Here is a 19,136-nt window from a genome sequence, read left to right as displayed (position 1 = left end):
GCCACTGTCTGTACCCTGCCCCTTTTAGTAGGAATAAATCACCGTTTAGAAATCCACAAGTCTAGAGGGCTGATTATGTAGGGCTCAAGGAACTGCAATCAACGGAGTCCAAACAAAGCTCTCCAAATGAAAAGTCTGAAGTGCATGAAACAGCTAGAGGCTTACTTACTGAGCGTACTTAAATCACTTTGCATATGGGGAATGGACTAAAGAAATTAATTCTGAATTGATAAATGCATATTACATCAAGACAGATGAGAATCTACATGTTTCATCTGTAGATCAGAACCACAGTTTTGGTCTGTATGTGTAGGTAGTGCCAATTATAAAGAAATGATTTGTTATGAAAGAATAGAAGCAGCATGCAGACATGCTCCGTAACACTCAGACTTACTACTACAACTACTAACTTCTGCAGGAAGCTTTCGGAGGCAGAGGAGGGAACAGACAACAGTTGGCGTGTACTAGCTTGCATTTTCTGCGGCGAAGGAAGTAAACAAGGTGTGGCAAAGACTGCTACAGAGAAGAATTTAGCACAGAAAGGAGAGGAGAGGGATTCAAATCAAGCATGGTTTGAGCCTACCCTTCCACAATCTGGCAGTTCCCCTCGAGATGCCAGATGAGGGCTAAAACCTACAGCACATCCCCATCGCAGAGAACTTTTTCCTTTATCAGTCAGAGCTGCTCCAAGGGCAGACCGCTCCATGATGGAGAGGCGTCAGAGAGCACAACGCGATTCTTCAGTGATGTGAGAGAATGATGGAGGTGCCCTGAGCTTCCACACACATTTTCTGTCTAGCGCCTTAAGAAAGGAAAGGGAGAGGCGGCATGACAGTGCTATAAAGGCTGTCTCTGCCATCGCTTGGAAGAGACTCTCCAGGAAGTTATTAAGCATCCACTGCTAAAAATAGTTCAGAACAGGAAAAATACACGAGTTACTCTGCTCTCTCGGTACAGTAGGCATCTAAACATATGGGATTTCTTGTGCAAGAGTAAATATGAGGTCAAAGCAGTTTGTGATCTCTACAAAACAGGAAAGTGATGAAGGATTTTAAAATGTTTTAATCAATCCTGTGAAGGCTACCATCGCACAAGTACAGTTTTGCCTTTCCTATAGGATAGATTGCCTTTTAACCTCAAGAGAAAGTTTCTGCTTAAATCCCTGGGCATCTCCTGCCAAATACTCCTTACAGGTGAGGATTTCTGGTAAGAGACTATGAGCTTCCTAATGTCACCTGCAGGATTGCAGACCCTGGTGATGCATAATCTGTATTTGAGAATACCTACTGCTCGTGCGGTCAGACCTTAATGAGTGGCTAAAAACCTCAGATAGATTATTTTTATACTGCTAACTACCATGATTCATCCATTTCTACGCTCCAGGGAGAAAAACAGGAAGGAAACACTTAGTAAGTCCTCAATTTCATTTAACGCTGGTAATGAGCGTCAAGCAAGCTGTGGGAAGCAGAAAAAAAACCTAACCTCATTCCACTTGGAGTGGCATTTAATAAACCTAAGCAACTCTGGAAAAATAAAGATATACTCAGGAGGTGGGTGGTACATGGAAGGATTAATTTGTGTTAATTAGCAGTTGCGGAGGAGGAATATTTTGAAGGAGGGGGGGAGCAGTTTCAGAATTTCAGTGAACAATGTGACAAATACTAATTAGCCAATTATTTCTCCATAGCGGCAAGCAGCTTTCAAAGTCATTTCTTCTTCTGCAACTGTCACACCTCCTGTTAAGTGGCTAAGATGCACACCACACAAGCCTCAGACATAACTATTCTGGCAGGACCAGTGTGCCTCTCAGCAGTAGCACTCCTTTCATTTTATATTTGATAAGGGCAAAGGGAAGAGGGAATAGAGGCTTTTCCACAGAATCAGGGTTATCTCAATTAGACATTTAAACAGAACAAGTGTGAGAGGCTAACTTGCAGAGGGAAAAGCTCAACATGCTTATGAGAAAGACTAGAAATAGAAACTATTGTGAACATCCCAGCTCAAGATCAATTATGTCATAAGGCTATCTATATACTGACAGACTGTCACCCTTTTATTTGCCCTAAGCATAGAAGTCTTAAAACTTTATTAGGTACTTTCAGAAAACCCAGCATTCAATGATTCTTGTTATGAAGGAAAAAAAAAAAAAAAAAAAAAGACTAAGTGCTGATTATTGGGAGAGAGAAGAAAGGCAGGGAAAGAAAGAACTACACATAATCCGGAAGACAGTGATTAGTGTCGTCTTATTAATGCTACTATGGTAACACCAAACATGAACTAACCTGGAGAACCATACTCATGTCTTGGTAACCTACAGATCTTAGGCATCACTTCCATTAGGGTCTTGACATACTGAAGAATCGTCCCCTGTAACTAAGAGAAAACAGATGTGTGTAAACACGTCAGTGTTACTGAACTAAGAAACTTTACAACAAATTGTGTTTAAACTACACATGAATTGAACAAGCTCTAAAAATCTTGCATTTCATTCTGTCAGTCATCATTTTAAAAGAGGCAAGTTTTTCAAATGAATGCAGTTGCACTTCCCTTCATTTGGCATTATCCACCTTTTGCTACAGGAAGAGTGGCACAACAGCCGAGGCCAGGAAGGTAAAAAAAAGGGGAAATCATGTTCTTCTCTTGCAGACTGTTGCTATGGTCTAACCATCTTCTACATTTTTGGTAAAAAAAAGTTGCATTTGAATGCTTTCAAAAGCAACAACAGAAAAATCCTTAACATTAGATATGCCTGTAACAGCTCAAACTGGCTATTCCAGACATATCAGTTAAGACACAGTCTCTACCAGTTAAGACACAGTCCCAGCCTACAGTCAGTCTGCCTTCCTCCCACTAGACACCTCTCTCATACTTGTCTCCCTACATCCGAGCATCTGCATCAGGCATCAGCAGGATACCTCCCCCCAGGCCTTTTAACCTCCTTTATAAATGCCAAAGCATTCAGTGCTACCTTTAATGAATTGAGATGATTTACTGTGTAAATAAATAATAAAAAAAGAAAATCCCCCCAAAACCAACAAACCAACACTCAACTCCAAACCATGAAAAATGCCTGTATTTTCCTCTTTTCCTGAAGATTAGGCCATAGTACCCCTTCAAGCAGGCTCCAGCCTTTCTAGAATGTCAAAGACATACTTAGAACATTGTGGGAATTCCTGTAAACGAACTGCTGAATATGTCAAGTGTCTGAAGTGAGGTTATGAAAACTACAGCTATCCTCCAGTATAGTTGGATTATTTGGGGAGCATGCTCCTTACAGGCAACAGGGACAGGGAGGGAAAGCCCATTTCTTTGCCTTAAACTTAACTGCAATGCATTATGACTGTATACATAGAGACTAATAACACAGCGAACAGCCAGCCCCTCAACCTCCTCCTAGTTACAGAAAAGGCCCTTTCCAATGCAAGATACCCAGGATGTATGAATAACTTCTTCAACATCTGGTTTGAGCACTCTTCTAAATAGCCTTGATGCTATCCATTGCTAGATCAAGCACAGAGATTAAACCTTCCTTGTTATTAAGGCGTCATCTGTCAATGATGTTATTAATGAAAGCCCTGAAGTTAGGCAAGGCAGAAAGCACACTCCAGCTGTTCTCAAAAATAGTGAGAAAGTAAATTTACAGTATAATTTTCAAATTAAAATCAACTAATTTGAAACATTCGTACTTTTCCAGAGTTTACCCAGGACCTAACAGCATAGGTCACCACAAATTAAATTCATCTCCAATGCAGAATCCAAGATTTTCAAAACACTCCTCAGGCTACCAAGGCGCATCATCTATGCTTTCACAAGACATTGAGTACTCTCAAACACAGCTTGTACCGAACGTCAATGGAAGTAACGTTTTAATTAGTTTTATCTGAGATCTTACTTTCACTTTGTTTTTCTTGGGACATTTCCTATCAGAAGCCATTTGGAATAGCAGAAAATGAAAGACAATTGGCATACCAGGCTCTTGACAACTTTCAGCAACTCCTCCATCACCACAGCAATACCCTGATACCCAAGAAGTCTACAGATGACTTTAAAGTGAGGGGGGCCAACAAAATTCCTGTAGTTGCTGTAGATGCTGGAATATGCCAGATTCAACGCCTAAAACAAGAGAACAGATATGATTAATGACAATTCAGCTGACTGCATCTTTATAATAATCTCATTTAAACAGCTTTTTAAAGCATATGAAAAATAAAATGATAACTTTGTATCTCACTCTCTCTCCAGGAAGTTACAATACAAAGCTTCCCTTTTGTAAGGCAGGAACTCCAACCAAAATCTGTATTAGCAAGACAAACTTGTAAACACTTTTTTTTCACCAGGCATCTTCCACTTACCATTTATAAAGCCATGAACATTTCCTCTTTCCTTTTTTCTATTTACACAGGTATAAAAGGATAAGAGTAGTCAATGCCAATGTTTAGATCCCTGAATTTAAAGCACAGTTTCTATTCCTATATCGTCCATTTTATGTACAAAATATCTTGAAAGAAGTTACTTCAATTTTCAGTTCATCATAGGTGTTTTACGTCTCTGAGGACTCAACTACAAAAACCCCAGCCTTCTGCAGTTACTGCTCTCTGCAACTAATTAATAAGGATCTCTCTTTTTCAAATCCCTTAGCTGTACACAAGATCAAAGCAAATCTAAGTCTGGGATGTAACCTCATGTAAATTCTTCCAGAGCTATATAAATAGAATCAGGTGCTTTGCCATATTAATGGCTATTTCTTCAAAGCAAACACAGCTGTACAGACCAATGCTGCGTAAGGATTTAGGAACTGTTTGCTGAAGCCGCGGATCAAAGAGGAGTTACCTAACTTAACATCCTCTACTTTTGTGAGTGAGTTGTTCTCCTCATATCCTGAAATTTAATTTTAAAAGGGAATCTTGTCAATGTTTCTTGGAGAAGGTTGTGTTTCCTTTTCTGCAGTTTTCATTCTAATACATGTGTCATGGTTTAACCCCAGCCAGCAACTAAGCATGACCCAGCCGCTTGCTCACTCCCCGCCAGTGGGATGGGGGAGAGAAACAGAAGGGTAGAAGTGAGAAAACTTGTGGGCTGAGATAAAAACAGTTTAATAATTGAAATAAGATAAAGTAAAATAGTAATAATAATAAGAAGAATAAGAATATACAAAGCAAGTGATGCACAATGCAATTGCTTACCACCCGCCAACCAATGCCCAGCACGTCCCCAAGTAGCAGTCACTGCCCCCTGGCCAGCTCCCCCCAGTTTATATACTGGGCATGACGCCATACGGTATGGAACAGCCTTGTGGCCAGTTGGGGTCAGCCCCCCTGGCTGTGCCCCCTCCCAGCTTCTTGTGCACCTGGCAGAGCATGGGAAGCTGAAAAGTCCTTGACTGGTGTAAGCACTGCTCAGCAACAACTAAAACATTATTGTTGTGTTATCAACATTATTCTCATCCTAAATCCAAAAGAGCACTGTACTAGCTACTAGGAAGAAAATTAACTCTATTCCAGCCAAAACCAGGACAACATGCATGAAAGACAGCATACTTTCAGACTCTCAACTCCACACACATCAGCTATACCAGAAAATTTTCCTTCACCAGTATCCAGGAAGAACACTGACCTTCCCTCCAATGCAGATCCTGCCCCAATTATCCGTGCAAGTCAATACCAGATACTGTAATACATGGCATTGCACAACGAAACTACTAGGAATTCAAGTCATGAAACTCTACCAAGCTCTTGGAGGATTTTAGTCTCATAAAAGGACTTACAAATAATCTTTAGAAGAGATCAGAATAGAAGGCACACATTTTTATTTATGTTGCAAATCTCTACATAAACACCACTTTCCAACATGTTTTGAACTGTGGACTTAAAAATTTAAAAATTGACATATAGCAAATGCAAATTTGGCAACAGGTTAACACTTCTTGGCCACCTTTTGTGGATGCCTTAGATGTACTTTACAAACCCTCATGGGTCAAAAATTGTTGCAGTATGAAAGAAATACACAAAAGCATAGGCTCAGAAGAGGCCATCTAGGTCATAACAAGAGAGAACTAGAGATCCAAGACCAACTTTCTGAATCAGGCAACTCCTGACCTAAGTGAGAAACTTCGCATATGTTATTAAAATACACACACATAGAAAATTACATAAATTTTATCATGCTTCAACAACCACAGAAAGTTATAACCAGCAACTTATTTCTGCAATGTGAAAATTCAAGAAGTTGCCAGTACTGAAATTTACTTAAAGATTTAGTTATATTTCTTACGTGCCTGAACTTCTGTCTCCATCTGTGTGAAGAAACTATGCAGCAAGACAGCCTGACCTGCAGAAGGTAGGGTTTGGGGTTTTTACATTTTTCTTATCTTGAGGGTCCTGGTGAACAAGAAGCTGACCACGAGCCAGCAGTATGCCCTCGCAGCAAAGGCTGCCAACAGCCAGTGGGGCTGCATGAGGCAGAGCACTGCCAGCAGGTCAAGGGAGGTGATCTGTCCCCTCTACTCAGCACGGGTGAGGCCCCTGGAGTACTGGGTCCAGCAATGGGCTCCCCAGTACAGGAGAGACATGGAGAGATGTATGGGAGAGTCCAGCAGTGGGTCTCAAAGATTATTAAGGGACTGGAGCATCTTCCCTATGAGGAAAGGCTGAGAGAGCTGGGACTGTTCAGCCTGGAGAAGAGAAGGCTCAGGGGGATCACATCCACATGCATAAGTAACTGATCGGGGGAGTAAAGATGATAGAGCCAACTCTGCTCAGCAGAGCCCGGTGACAGGACAAGGGGCAATGGGCACAAACAGGAAATCCCACTTAAACATCAGAAAAAACCTCACTACTGTGAGGGTGGTTGACCTCTGTCCTCAGAGATGTTCAAGACCCGACTGGACACGTCCCTGAGCGACCTGCTGTAGGTCACCCTGCTCTGGAGGGTCCCCCGGCCTCAGCCACCCATCAGTCTGGGAAGCTCTGTTCTAAGGACCGTGGGCTTGTGTTGATTTTGTGGAGGAAGGCTGTTTCCAAATACCCAGCCATCTTTTCTGTGAACGCAAAGTGAAATAGACATTTGGCTAACTATTAGACTCCTAATACAGGACACAGTCCTGCGATTAGATCGGAGCTGGCTAAAAGGCTGAACTCCAGACAGCCCCTACCAGGTGGACAGCCTAAAGCTGCATCTCGCTAGTACAATGTGCGCACTCGCATAGCTCTCTGCTTACAGAAAAGGGGCCTGGGGCATCGACAGGGGAGAGAACTGGTAAAGCCTTAAGAAAATATGTGCAGATGAATGTCGTGATACACTAAGCATTTGCACAGTTGTCTGTAAAAGGTGAGGTTTCATCTTTTGCCTTTGCTGTTTCCAGTCAGGCAGGTCTCCATAATAAATGTGTCCAAACTATCTATTTCAGCTATAGCGCAAGGAGAATTTTACTCCAGTAGGTCAAAACGTTTTACTCCTGTGAAGTTAAGGGGAGGGAACTCCTCTTTACACAGCAGAAATTTGTCATAGAAAAGCAAGCCCTAAAAACATGATTTCAGTATTTAAAAACTCACCAATACATAACAATATCAAGCCAACCATTTCAAAAATACATCTTTCTTTAACGTAACCCTCATGAGGAAGTACCTAAAACAGTCCACCTGTAAACATTGGATTAGTGGAGCTTTATAAACTGTGACAAGGGATTTAGAAAACATCATCGCACACCACTGCCACTTGCCCCTCCATGATGCACAAAAGCATAAAATGCTTAGGGAAGAAGCTACGAACAAAGCTGGGGGGAGGACGGAAAGGAAAGGAAAGGGAGAGGGAACTCTGGGTTTTTTTAAGCTATGCTTGCTCCCTCTCCTACTTAAATTAAACAAAAAAAGGGGAGAGAGAGAGAGAGAGAGAGAGAGAGATGCTAGTTGCTGATGTCATCAAAGTGCTAACGTTAATCACTCACAGCATCACTGGTACAGGCACAAGAGGATATAACAGGGATGTTCAGGCAGTACACTGTCCAAGGGGAGGCAAGCAAGAGAGGGAGGAAAAGACATTCTTTTTTTCTCCTGTACATTCTTTGAAAAGCAAGGCAACAGCATCTTTAGACAAGATGTGCTCTTGCATGAATTTAAGTGGAAGAGACAAAGAAACCATGCCACCAGCAGCATCGGAGAAAAAAGCTGAAAGCACCAAGCAATGAGAATTCAGTCCAGGGAATCTGAGGGGAAGAAAAAGCAAACTGGCAAGCAGAGATCAGGCAGGAAATAGCTCCTGTGAAAAGGGTACAGAAAATTTAGTGTTCACATCATTTTTGCAGCAGCATCACCATATGAAAATTCTGTTCTGCAATTTCCGTCAGGAAGTGACGGTAAGTACTGACTTTATAATCTATAAAATATCAAATGGGTTTTCCAAACATTTAGATGCCAGTAATTACATATCTTCTAATAATTGATGTTTTGTAATAATAAAAAACCAGTATTATCATTGTTTAATTAAAATCCAAATATTCAACTTAGAAAATGCCGTAAGGATGAAACTACTGTTTCTAGACTGTGTTAGGAAGTGTTCTATAAAAATACATTATAATTTTAAGTAATTGGGATCTACCAGCTAAAGAGAAGACAAATGAGCAAGTAAAAGCTCTGATTTTACTAATGCGCCCAATTTTAATATCTGCAGAAGTTGGATAGATGCCAAAATGTGTCTAATAAGTTTATTTGATAGCAAACTCAATTCCTTTATATTGTTGCTGTATCAAAAAAGGTGCACTTGCCACACGATTAGAAAGGCAGCATCTACCCAGATCAGTCATATCTAAGGTTTTACATTGTAATGAAAATGAACATACATCTTTTTCTTCTCATTGCCCAGTAAGTATAATCCAAAAGCCTCGAGCAACAATTTTCATACATAAAGTCACAGAATTCTTACTATTAATGTAATATAACAATCAAGATCCCACTAAAATAATATATATTTTGCCAGCCTCCTATCTAGTATAAAATATAATATTACAGAATAATTTCAACATATGTTATGAGCAAATGTTATGAGCTTTCTTAATCAGGAAGATTTTCAATAGTAAATATTTAGCCACAAGACTTAACATCTGAAACCTGATCATAAAAAAAAAATCATTTTTTAAACAATGAAATACAGTGTTACTGTCATAGGCATTCACGTTCATAAAAAGAGCAAGAAACTTTCACAGTGGAAAAAACTTTCCCACGAGTGCCACTAGAAACTGAGTATTAAACTACAAAAGAACCAGATTAAATTGCCGAGGTAGGCTCTTTTGAAAAAGTTACCCTCACAACTGTAAAATAAAAACACCCCACCCAATGAATGAAAGTATCCACTGGCTGTTACTAAGGTTTGTTTTGTTATAAAATAACAATTTTAATTAAAAGCCTACCAAGGCAGAAGCCAACTTTTCGTCGTGGAAGGAAGATACTCTTTAATAGAAGCATTTAGAAAATTGCAGAAAATAGATGTTTTCCTTACACTATTTACAGTGGTAACACAAACTCAGAATATCAAAATATTGGCAGGTTTTCTAATGTTAATTTTATTATGAGGAGGAGTATTAGTTCAGGGCAGACAGACTATGGAATTACATGCAATCACTTAGCACAGAAAAGAGTATTAGTTATTTTTTTAAAAAAACTCTATCTATCCGAAGGGTACGCTGTGGTGAAAGCTGTACTTCACCAGCTAAGCCTAGCTTGAGAAAGCTTTTCCAAGAGGCTGACTAGCATCAAGACTAAATATTGCCATACTGGTGCCACCGATGTACAATCATCACAGCCGCTGCTCTAGCAGTGGCTACAGGTGTGCTAACTCACCAGCAAAAACCAGAGAGTATCAGCGACTAGGAAACTAACGTAAAATGATACTGGAGACAAAATAATATCTGGTGATGTTTCCAGGTACTGTTTTGTTTTGCAATTGATTGTGACAGGCAAAAATCAAGACTTGTGGGTGGCCAGAGGAATTTATCCCTCAAGATCTACTCTTGCCACTTAACGTAAGAAAATTCACCGCTCACAAAAGCAAGCTTTGAGATTACAGAAAACACCAAATAAGTAAAACAAAACGCAAGATACTCAGACTAGAGAGAAAAGCAAATGTTACATTTCTTTCCTTTAAAAAACAAACAAATGCAAACCTCACTTAACACACTCATTAGACAAGTATTTTGTGTGACAGGTAAAGAGTTAATTAGTTGGATGGTCAATCCGTCAGTCTTTAGTTTAATGCCAAACCAGAAAGCGGTTCAATTCAGTTTAGATTTCAATTACATTTTTAAATGAGAGTTTGACTCATAACATAAAATTACCTTAAATATTAAGCTTTTTTTCCAATTAGAATTGTTTTTTCTGTTAAAAAGAATACTCCAGCATTACTCCAAAGGAGAGGGGCATTTATTAATGTATTTGTTCAAACTTCTAATTCTTTGTTTCTCCCTGTGGGAGGGGTATGTATTTCAGAAATACAAAGCATATTCACCTCTCCCCTTTATAGTCTTGAAAAGGTTTTGTTTACCTTATTGTTACCTAACCACAATTTCCTTACGACAAAAATATCCAGGGACCTTATTTTAGGGACTGTCCCAAATACGCAGGCAGCGTGTATACCAAAGTCGACATAGAGGCAAATTTTGAACGGGATGCTGAGGGCCAGCATCCCCTTGTTTCCCATTGCAAGCGCACAGTCGTCTGAAAAAAAACCCTGTGAATGGAACTGGTTCCCCAGTTGCAAATTCTGCAAAACACACTGTCTCTCATGGAGACAAGATACAACTGATCACCTGGACAGGCAGCAGCTCCAGCTGAATTTCTATAAGCATCTATCTAGCCTTTCATTTGGGAAAATAGTACGCAGTTTAAAATACTCCGAACTTCATGAACTGCCAACTCTCACTTTGACGCAGCAGTACCAACAATAAGAGCACAGTTCCCTAATGAACTCCTTTCCTAAATTACAGAGCACTACGATTAAGATCCACGTGACATCTCCAGTGCTGCAACTTCTCAGTTACCTCCCTGGGAAACGAACATCTCCCCTTTCCACAGCGAGATCAGCATCGGGAGAGAAAAAAAGCCTACCTAAGCAACATCCCAATGGGAATAACCGTCCAAAACATCACAGGAAACACGGCAATGGTAATTTGGCCAAAAATGGCCGGTTGTGCCGACAGCTTTTACAGCGTCATGTACCACCCTAACTGGAACAGCATGCTATCCAGTTACTCAAGAAAGAGCTTTCAGAAGGAAGAGAGAGTGCCTGCCAGTCGCTCCTCCTTTGTTGTCGAAAACCTAACTCCACTGACGACATACATCGTGTGCGTGACCTGCCAGTCCGCAAACCCCTCCAGTGACCAGTGCAGAGTTTTTAACACGCTAGAACGAGACCCAGCATCCGCGAGCAATACCAAGAAAGAGCTGGCGCTGGGCATCTGGCTCACCAGCAGCGTCCTGCTCCTCATCATCACCGCAATCCTCCTCTACGGCTGCCTGCACCTCCTGTGCCGCAGGAGACGCGAGCATTTGCAAGGGCGGAACAGGACCTCAGAACAAGACCACGGGACCAAAAGCGTGGCGTACACCTCAGAGGAGCTCAGCAGGCAGAGCCAACTGATGCAGGACACCGAGGAGAAGCATCCAGGTGGCGTTCAGCTGGCCACAATCATAGAAAATCCCTCAGCATGCAAGGAGCCCATCATGCCAACTTCCAAAAGCCGGGAACGAGTGCCAACGACAGGACAGTGCTCTGCTATAAATTAGAAACCTTTTGTCAGGGAGGAGATGTTTACTACATATGGCATCCCAACTGCTTCAAACGCATCGTGTGCTTTGTCACTGTTCACGACAGGCAGCTCCGACTGCTCACTGCAGCACGCCCGGCTGTACCTCCGGTGTCACATCCTTTTCCAACAGCCCGTACACAGTCAGAGGTACTCAGAGGCAAAGGTTCAGATTCCCAAGAAGTGAGCACTTCAGCTGCTCTCCGTTATTTAAAAATGAAGCATGTAGCAAATAATTAGTTTACATTTTAAGGGGATTTTTTGGTTGCTTTTCTTTAGTCTAAAACAGCAAACAAATATAAAAATGAATCAAAAGCGACAAAGACACTTTTTTTTTTTTTTACTAGAATAAATTAAAACTGAGTAGAAGTTTTCACATGGCAACCCAGACTGTTACACTACAGGCAACTGGAACATACCCCCCGAGTCCAGCGGTTTGCCAGTGCGAGTTTTACTCCCACAATCCCGACTGCTTCTCAAACTACTACACTCGGGCTACGCACTTTGCTGACCATGGTGGTCTCCATAGCTCCCATCTGAAGGGGGTCAGTCTCAGCACGTAAGCTAAACTCACCAGGATTTTAATGGTCTCCATCCTTTTGTCTGTCTTTGAAATTCCCCTTGGTCTAAAAGCATATGCAAGATAGCGACTCTGTAAGGACACTTCTAATGAAACTAAGGGAATATGCTGGGTTATGGTATCTTTGCACTCTTCTGCTCCCACCACAGGCTACTTTCTGCTCCACAGGCGAGTGACTCCCTGTAGAGGAAATGGAGTTCAGAGAAGCAACTCCTGACCCTTCCTTCTCTCTTTCCCTTTCAGTTTTAATGATAAAACTCATTCACCAGCCACAAATTTCTATCCAACCCCACAGTACGTTTTGTGTAAGGAAGGGGCAAGGAAGTAAAAACATGCCAGAACACGTTTTATTTTTGCAACAGGCAAATATGCTGATCATCTCACTCTGCCCTGAGCTTCAGGGCAAAGTGCCAAGAAAGGCCCTTCGGACAGAAATCTGTTCACCCTCATAACACGACACGTCTTGTCTGGCTTACATGTATAAGTCACCCGGTTTTAAATCTCTTAAGTGCATTTGTGTTCCATAAAACCATAATAAATCTTAGTATTGCTGTATAGTATGGTATGTCTAAAACACAAAGATACACTGTGACTGCAGGCATTTTAAACTGCTATCGATACGAACATATGCGTCAAGTCAGCTCTTGTTGCCACAGCTCGGTTGTATCGGTAGAGGCTGGAGAACTGCTGGCTGGGCAGCTGCCATCCCTTTTTCACCGCACCCTGGAAGACGAGGTGGCGTGCAATTTTGGCAAGAGGGCGCCTGCCAAATATTTCACAGCAGGCAGTGGGTCTTTCCAGCTACCATATTTTGACAACATTTCCCACAACTTGTGAAAGACGTCAACTCTCATATTGCTAGGAAGACATGAGCTGGCCTAAGTTTGATGTGCCGTCTTTACTTTTTTCTACTAGAATAGGTACGACACACAGAAACATGTGCTGAATGGGGGCGAGTATTACTTTTAGAAAACACTTCAAAAGGCATCTTTATTGTGTTAAGTTAGCAATAACATGTTCTCCACCCCCTTGGTAGCATTTCCTCCAGCTGACACATGTTTTCCTTTGGCTTACGCACCAGTCTTAAATAAACTGTGAAGATGAGAATAGTTTACTGCTGTTTCAAATTAAGGTGTTTCATGAAACGGATATTGAAAAACTCTCTTCAGAGCATTAAGCCAGAACTACAGGTTTACTGCCAAAAAGGGGCGGCTGGGTAGCGAGGACAGAAAAAAATGCTTTAAAATGATCTTGTAATCAAATTAACAGTAACACTTCTCTGACTGGAGGTATTTAAAAGACAGGTAGATGTGGTGCTTAGGGACACGTTTTAGTGGTAGAGTTGGCAGCGCCAGGTTAATGGTTGGACTCAATGATCTTGAAGGTCTTTTCCAACCTAGACGATTCTGTGACTAGGATTTCATCAAAGAGAGAAAAGATGATTTTAGCGTTAAAGGGATGGAGCCAAGAGACACATATTCTCATCTTTGCCAACATCTTGGGCCCTTGAAAACCTGTTTCCTTCTCTGCATCTCTGTTTCTTTATGTGGGTTTTAAGGCAGCCCAATACATATATTTACATGCATTTATGTGTTATACACACATGCATATACCATACTGAGAACAAGGAGCAGTTCAGAAGTCTTAAAGCAGTTTTGAGCAATTCACCCACTGAATTTTGTTATTTATACACAAACACATATACACAAAAAGACACATGTACATATCAGATTGAGAAGGCAAGGAGCTACCATGGAAGTGCTCCCAGGAACGGGATTTACCTCATCCAAATATAAAACCATTCCACCCAAGAAGTTTACTGTGCACTACTTAGATAAACACTTATATCACCTCACGAGCAATGGACCGTCTCGCACCCACTGCAAATGAGCAATGCATAAGGAGTGTCATCGGACTTCTGCGCTAGTTTTGAAGAACGCGTGTCATCGCACGCTCACAGAGCTACACGATTCTTTGTCTCTTGCTCAGAAAGTTTTATTACAGATTCATTCAGGTTCCTTCTGGCAATTCTGTGTTTTGGTAGTTCACTGTCCAGTTTTAATAGTGATCTAGTAAGGGGCAAACATTCTACGTGATTACTAAACTGATAAAAAGATACAACATAGTGCAGACTGATGTTAATTTGTGCACCAGCAGTAGATAGAAAACAGTATATTCACATTGAGAAGTATTTTCCAAAGGGGTCTTTTTTTTTTCCACAAAACACATGAGCGAGCATCTACAAAATGCAAAAGACATACAAACATGAAAATCTTTGGAAAATGTTGTATAAGCCAGAAAAGAAACACTTAAATTCTGGTCTATACAACCTCTATAAAACCAGGCACTTCATTAACATGCAAAGTTAGTTTCAAATCCCCAGAAGAGACTCTTTCTTATATGTACATTATTAAGTATTTTATGCATCCAGCCCATGTTGCCAAATTTCACTCTGGTAACATTCATTTCATTAATCCTACACACACTTCACCTGAGTAAAGGGATTTCAATGACGATGCTCAATGAGCTTTTAAAATACTCCAGCTCACTTAAAAGGCTGACGAGCTTTGGCAGGTCAGCTCCTTCCCACCTGCTCCCATGTCAGCCAGGAGAAGTAAGTTGTATCTGTGGGTTTCTGTTTTGCTAATTGGATGAAGATACCACTCAGAAAACTTTAGATGCAACAGAGAACGTGGACACAACTGTCTATGCTGAGCATCAATACACATTAATATAGACCAAATGCTTTGATCCATTTAGAAATATCTGAGAATATGTGAACACTGAGATTAAAACAAAAAATTTCTTTAATTACTCTTAAGCGAGCACATTGCTCGTGCAAAGCTTCTGCACAGAAAGTGTTTAAACATTACAGTCCAATACATGCAATACATATGCACAAGAAACCACAACGTCTTGACCTAAATAAACACCATGGATTGTTAAAAAAAAAACAAACCAAAAAAACAAACAAAAACCCCCAAAAAACCCAAACCCCCCAAAAATGCCCAAAAACCCCAACACAGCCAACAACAAAATAGTCCAATAAGGAAAATAAAAAGTCATATTCCTCGGCTATATGATCAATATGAAGTGCTTACTTGAATATCTTGAGTAGTTCAAGAACTCAAAAAAGACAATAAAATAAAAAAAATACATAGCTACGCCATACCCTGCTATTATCCAGTAGGAGGCAATTCAACAATATTGGAAAATAAAGGACTCAAACAAGGATGTGCTCTGTGACAAGCCTATCTGTACAGTATACAGAATAGTACCATGCAATTATATCACACGCTAGAACGTGTAGCCTCTATCACATAAGAATCACTATCTGTTACTTGCTATATACAGTATAAATGTCCTCCTAAAATTCCATTCAGATATCCTCAATTTCAAAATACATTAGATTCAAGAATAAAAATATACTTTTGTAAAAATTTAAAACTATAGACAGTCAGGAATATTTGCTAGTATAGGCATATCTAGTTATGAAACTTGCTCCGGAAACGCATCTAAGAACCCCCTTGATTGCTTCTGCTCATATAGAAAAATAATCAGCTTTCTGAAAATGTATAGCTCTCAGAGTAAAGATTACTAAACTCATTTTAATAATGTAACCTGACTGATAAAAAAAAAAAACGGGTTCCCCAGTTAATCCTCTGTCATTCACCCCATTGTATCATTACTTAGATAAATTAAGTTAGCAGTCTCTACTAAATTCAGTGGGGCTTTTGCTCTTTACACTGCATCTGGTGAATTCCTAAAATAGTAAGGAAAACAATAACCCTAATGTAATAAAATCCCACTTTCCTATAATTTACTGTTCCCTGTCAGAGAGCAATTATATAAAACGCTACTCACAGTACCAGACAATCAGCTGTTACATTCCACATTAAAGACATGTGAATCCTTTTCCACCTCCTTTACATTTTAAAAGCATGAAAGTTTTACAAATGCAGCAGATACACTAGGACTGATATTTGTAACTTTTAAGCTAGCTCTTCAGCTCTCAAAAACTAGCTTGCTGGGCAAATCACTTCACAGAGATTGCACCGTATAACTAGGATATGGTGTGCAGAAAATAACAGCAAGGCAAGGACTAATTATGCTCATGTTTAAGTAGGAGCTAGATAATGAAAGTAGCTAGACATGAAAATGACATTTACAGCGCGCTTGTATAAATTACAAGGATAACTGAGTACATAATTTTAAAACTTTTTTTTAATCAACAATCCTCTAATTTGATCCTTATATTTTTATTGATCTTTTCCATACTTTCATTTTGCCTCCCTGATACCCAAGAAAACAAAGCAAAATTAAGAGTGACATCTTGTTAAATATTCTCAAATGATTTGCTGAAGATACCACTGCTGGTTTTTACTGGTGTTGGAAGTGGATCAATATTTCTGACTGGATATTAAAAATGCAGATATATGTTAATGTGCTATGCCTTTAACTGTCGTTAAGACTCAGGTAATAATTCTGAAGCGTAAGAAAATAAATCTGCAGTGATCAGGGAGAATAAATCTATCCCTCCAACATACAATACTGCACACATGAGCATACCCTTGGTCCTGTGAATACAGGCTAACTTTCCTCCCTTGGGTAGCTCCATGAAAGCCCACGTCTATTCTCTCGTACCAAGTACTCTCTCAGCTTGTCACCTGTGTAAGCTCCTTTCCAACCTCAGTACGGGCATTGCCTTAAGGCACAGAGTACGTGACTGCATATCATGTACATTTCTACTGAAAACTTGCATAAACCTTCTGGGCACTCCTAATCTGCAAAGCAAGAAAGATGGTGCTAGCACAGGAGATGAGATGGCCAGAAGGCCAAGTTCATCACAATGACTTTGAGGTCCTTGGGCTGAAGATGCCAAAGAAATGCCACACTTCTTTGGAAATGATTTAGGCAGTTTGGTATCTGATAGTTTAGCGTGGTCAGAATCTATACTCCTTTTAAGTCAGATAACATCTGAAGCAGTTTTTCCTCTCTGTTCCCTTTTCTCCTGCCATCACAGTCTTCATTGCTGTAACAAGGGAGCAGCTGCACCCAAGATGGGCTCTTGTTCTCACTTCACCAGATGACTAATTAATCTTTTCTTTGAGTCTGCTCTGCCACTATAAGCAACTGTGCAATGCAAGGTGATTGAGAGAAGGACTTATTTAGCTATGTCAGATAAGATTAACCATCAGACTAAGCACTTGCACTTTGGCTGAAACATATGGTAAGCTTCACAGCGAAGTCTGAAAAAAAACGTATGTTGAATTTAAAATACTCACAAAATGTATTTGAGTCCATTTTTTCTAACTTTCATATTCCATAATTTCTATAATTAAAAAGGATACCTTTAAACATTAGCAAACCATAAATATAAAAGGAATTAAATCCAACCTTCGATCCATAGAGATACTGTGGCTGTGCATTAGGCTGCTTATCTCTCTGAAACTCCTGAGAAAATGGGAGCACGGTCCGAACAAATCTATAAAACAAAATAAAGAATTCATTAATTATACTTAGGTTAGTAGGTGTGCACCTAATGCACCTTACCCTGTATAATACTGCTTTTGTCTACATATAAAATCAAAGCCAGACTGGTAGCCTTTCAGCCCAAGTTGAAACTGCGGAAGCACACTGCCTGCATTGCCCAAAAGCCTGGACACTAATCATAATGCACTTCTCCATCACTTACTGGCACCCTGTTCTTCCAGTGGTGTGCAGGGTCCCAAAATATTTCTCCCCTCTACTCTAGCCCTGCCCAGCAAAAATAAAAAAGCCAGTAATAAAGTAGCAATAGCCTCTCACGGAGAGTAAGGAAGTCCCTTGTGCTTCCAAAATTAAATCCTTGAGGATGAACTACACCTTCAAAGAACAACACGGCATTCTTATTTAATGTTTTGGAGCTTTTTCCCCCCAAAGAAGCTCACAGCAGGAGAAATACTTTACGTTAATACCTTTAAAAAAAAAAAAAAACCAAAAAAAAAAAACTCGGGAGGAAGGCTATAATCCTTGTAGCAAAATTAACATTTCAAAAGTTTGATCACACTTGAGTGTGAGCATGTACCAATACGAATCATGTTTAGCTTTACCTTTGTATATTGTTAAGAGGATGACAAGAGAACCACAAAGACATGGAGTACCACAAAAGACAGGATCAAACAGCCCACTCCAAACTGAGGGCCCCAGAGTCTGAAGAACGGTGCTTGGGCAGAACTCTGCAGCCACGAGCCCTCTCGTGAACACGCAGCAGATACCTACTCCCCTGATGTTGCCTTTTAACTGTGTAATGCACATTTTGCAGCACTACAGTTTTAGTGCAGAAAGAAGTTAATCATCATCTACTACAATTCTGATTCTGCTTAACTTTACTAAACCAAGCAAAATTATTGGTGTGTGTTTACAGGTTGGATGGATACTTTATTTTTTAGCTTAATAAAAAGAATTTCTTGGTAAATGGTGCAAAGTTGTATATACACACGGAAGAGGAAAAACAGCTATTTAAGAAGCGTACATCAAATGTTTGTATCAGATCAGGCTGTTCTGACTGATAGCTGAGTAAAATACATGCATCTAGGAAAAGGTTTTAGGAAAGGAAGTTTGCAGTACATTATAATATCATAAGATAAAAGTATAGCTTGATTTGGTTTTGTTTAAAATATGTTTGAATTTAATCAACACACAAAATAAACGATTCATTAATAATTTTTCCTAGAAAGAACATAGAAATTCTATTTTTAATACATCCATTTTCTAGCTGAAAAT

The 19,136-nt window shown here is 40.1% G+C and overlaps 2 protein-coding genes across 7 annotated transcripts in view; one reads left to right on the top strand and one right to left on the bottom strand.

Annotated features, from left to right (window-relative positions):
* The window catches only part of CYFIP1 (cytoplasmic FMR1 interacting protein 1), an 86,561-nt gene that overhangs the window by 13,365 nt on the left and 54,060 nt on the right, over positions 1–19,136 (bottom strand). For all 6 annotated transcript variants that reach the window (XM_087758537.1, XM_087758540.1, XM_087758535.1 and 3 more), the window contains 3 exons: positions 17,769–17,856; positions 3,970–4,113; positions 2,283–2,373 (listed from right to left, as the gene is read on the bottom strand). In XM_087758537.1, the coding sequence (XP_087614663.1) occupies positions 2,283–2,373; positions 3,970–4,113; positions 17,769–17,856 (323 nt within the window). The remainder of the gene's footprint in view (positions 1–2,282; positions 2,374–3,969; positions 4,114–17,768; positions 17,857–19,136) is intronic.
* Positions 7,971–13,735, top strand: LOC104019311 (fibronectin type III domain-containing protein 9). Its single transcript, XM_009472553.2, has 2 exons — positions 7,971–8,350; positions 10,973–13,735. Exon 2 carries the CDS (start codon positions 11,109–11,111, stop codon positions 11,769–11,771), a length of 663 nt encoding a protein of 220 aa, XP_009470828.1. The 5' UTR covers positions 7,971–8,350; positions 10,973–11,108; the 3' UTR covers positions 11,772–13,735.

Source organism: Nipponia nippon, unplaced genomic scaffold (assembly GCF_047370975.1).
Source record: "Nipponia nippon isolate SJK-2023a ecotype South Korea unplaced genomic scaffold, ASM4737097v1 scaffold_2, whole genome shotgun sequence".
NCBI classification, from domain to species: domain Eukaryota; kingdom Metazoa; phylum Chordata; class Aves; order Pelecaniformes; family Threskiornithidae; genus Nipponia; species Nipponia nippon.
The sequence above is the reverse complement of the archived record's forward strand: the minus strand, read 5'-3'. Positions and strand labels throughout refer to the sequence as shown.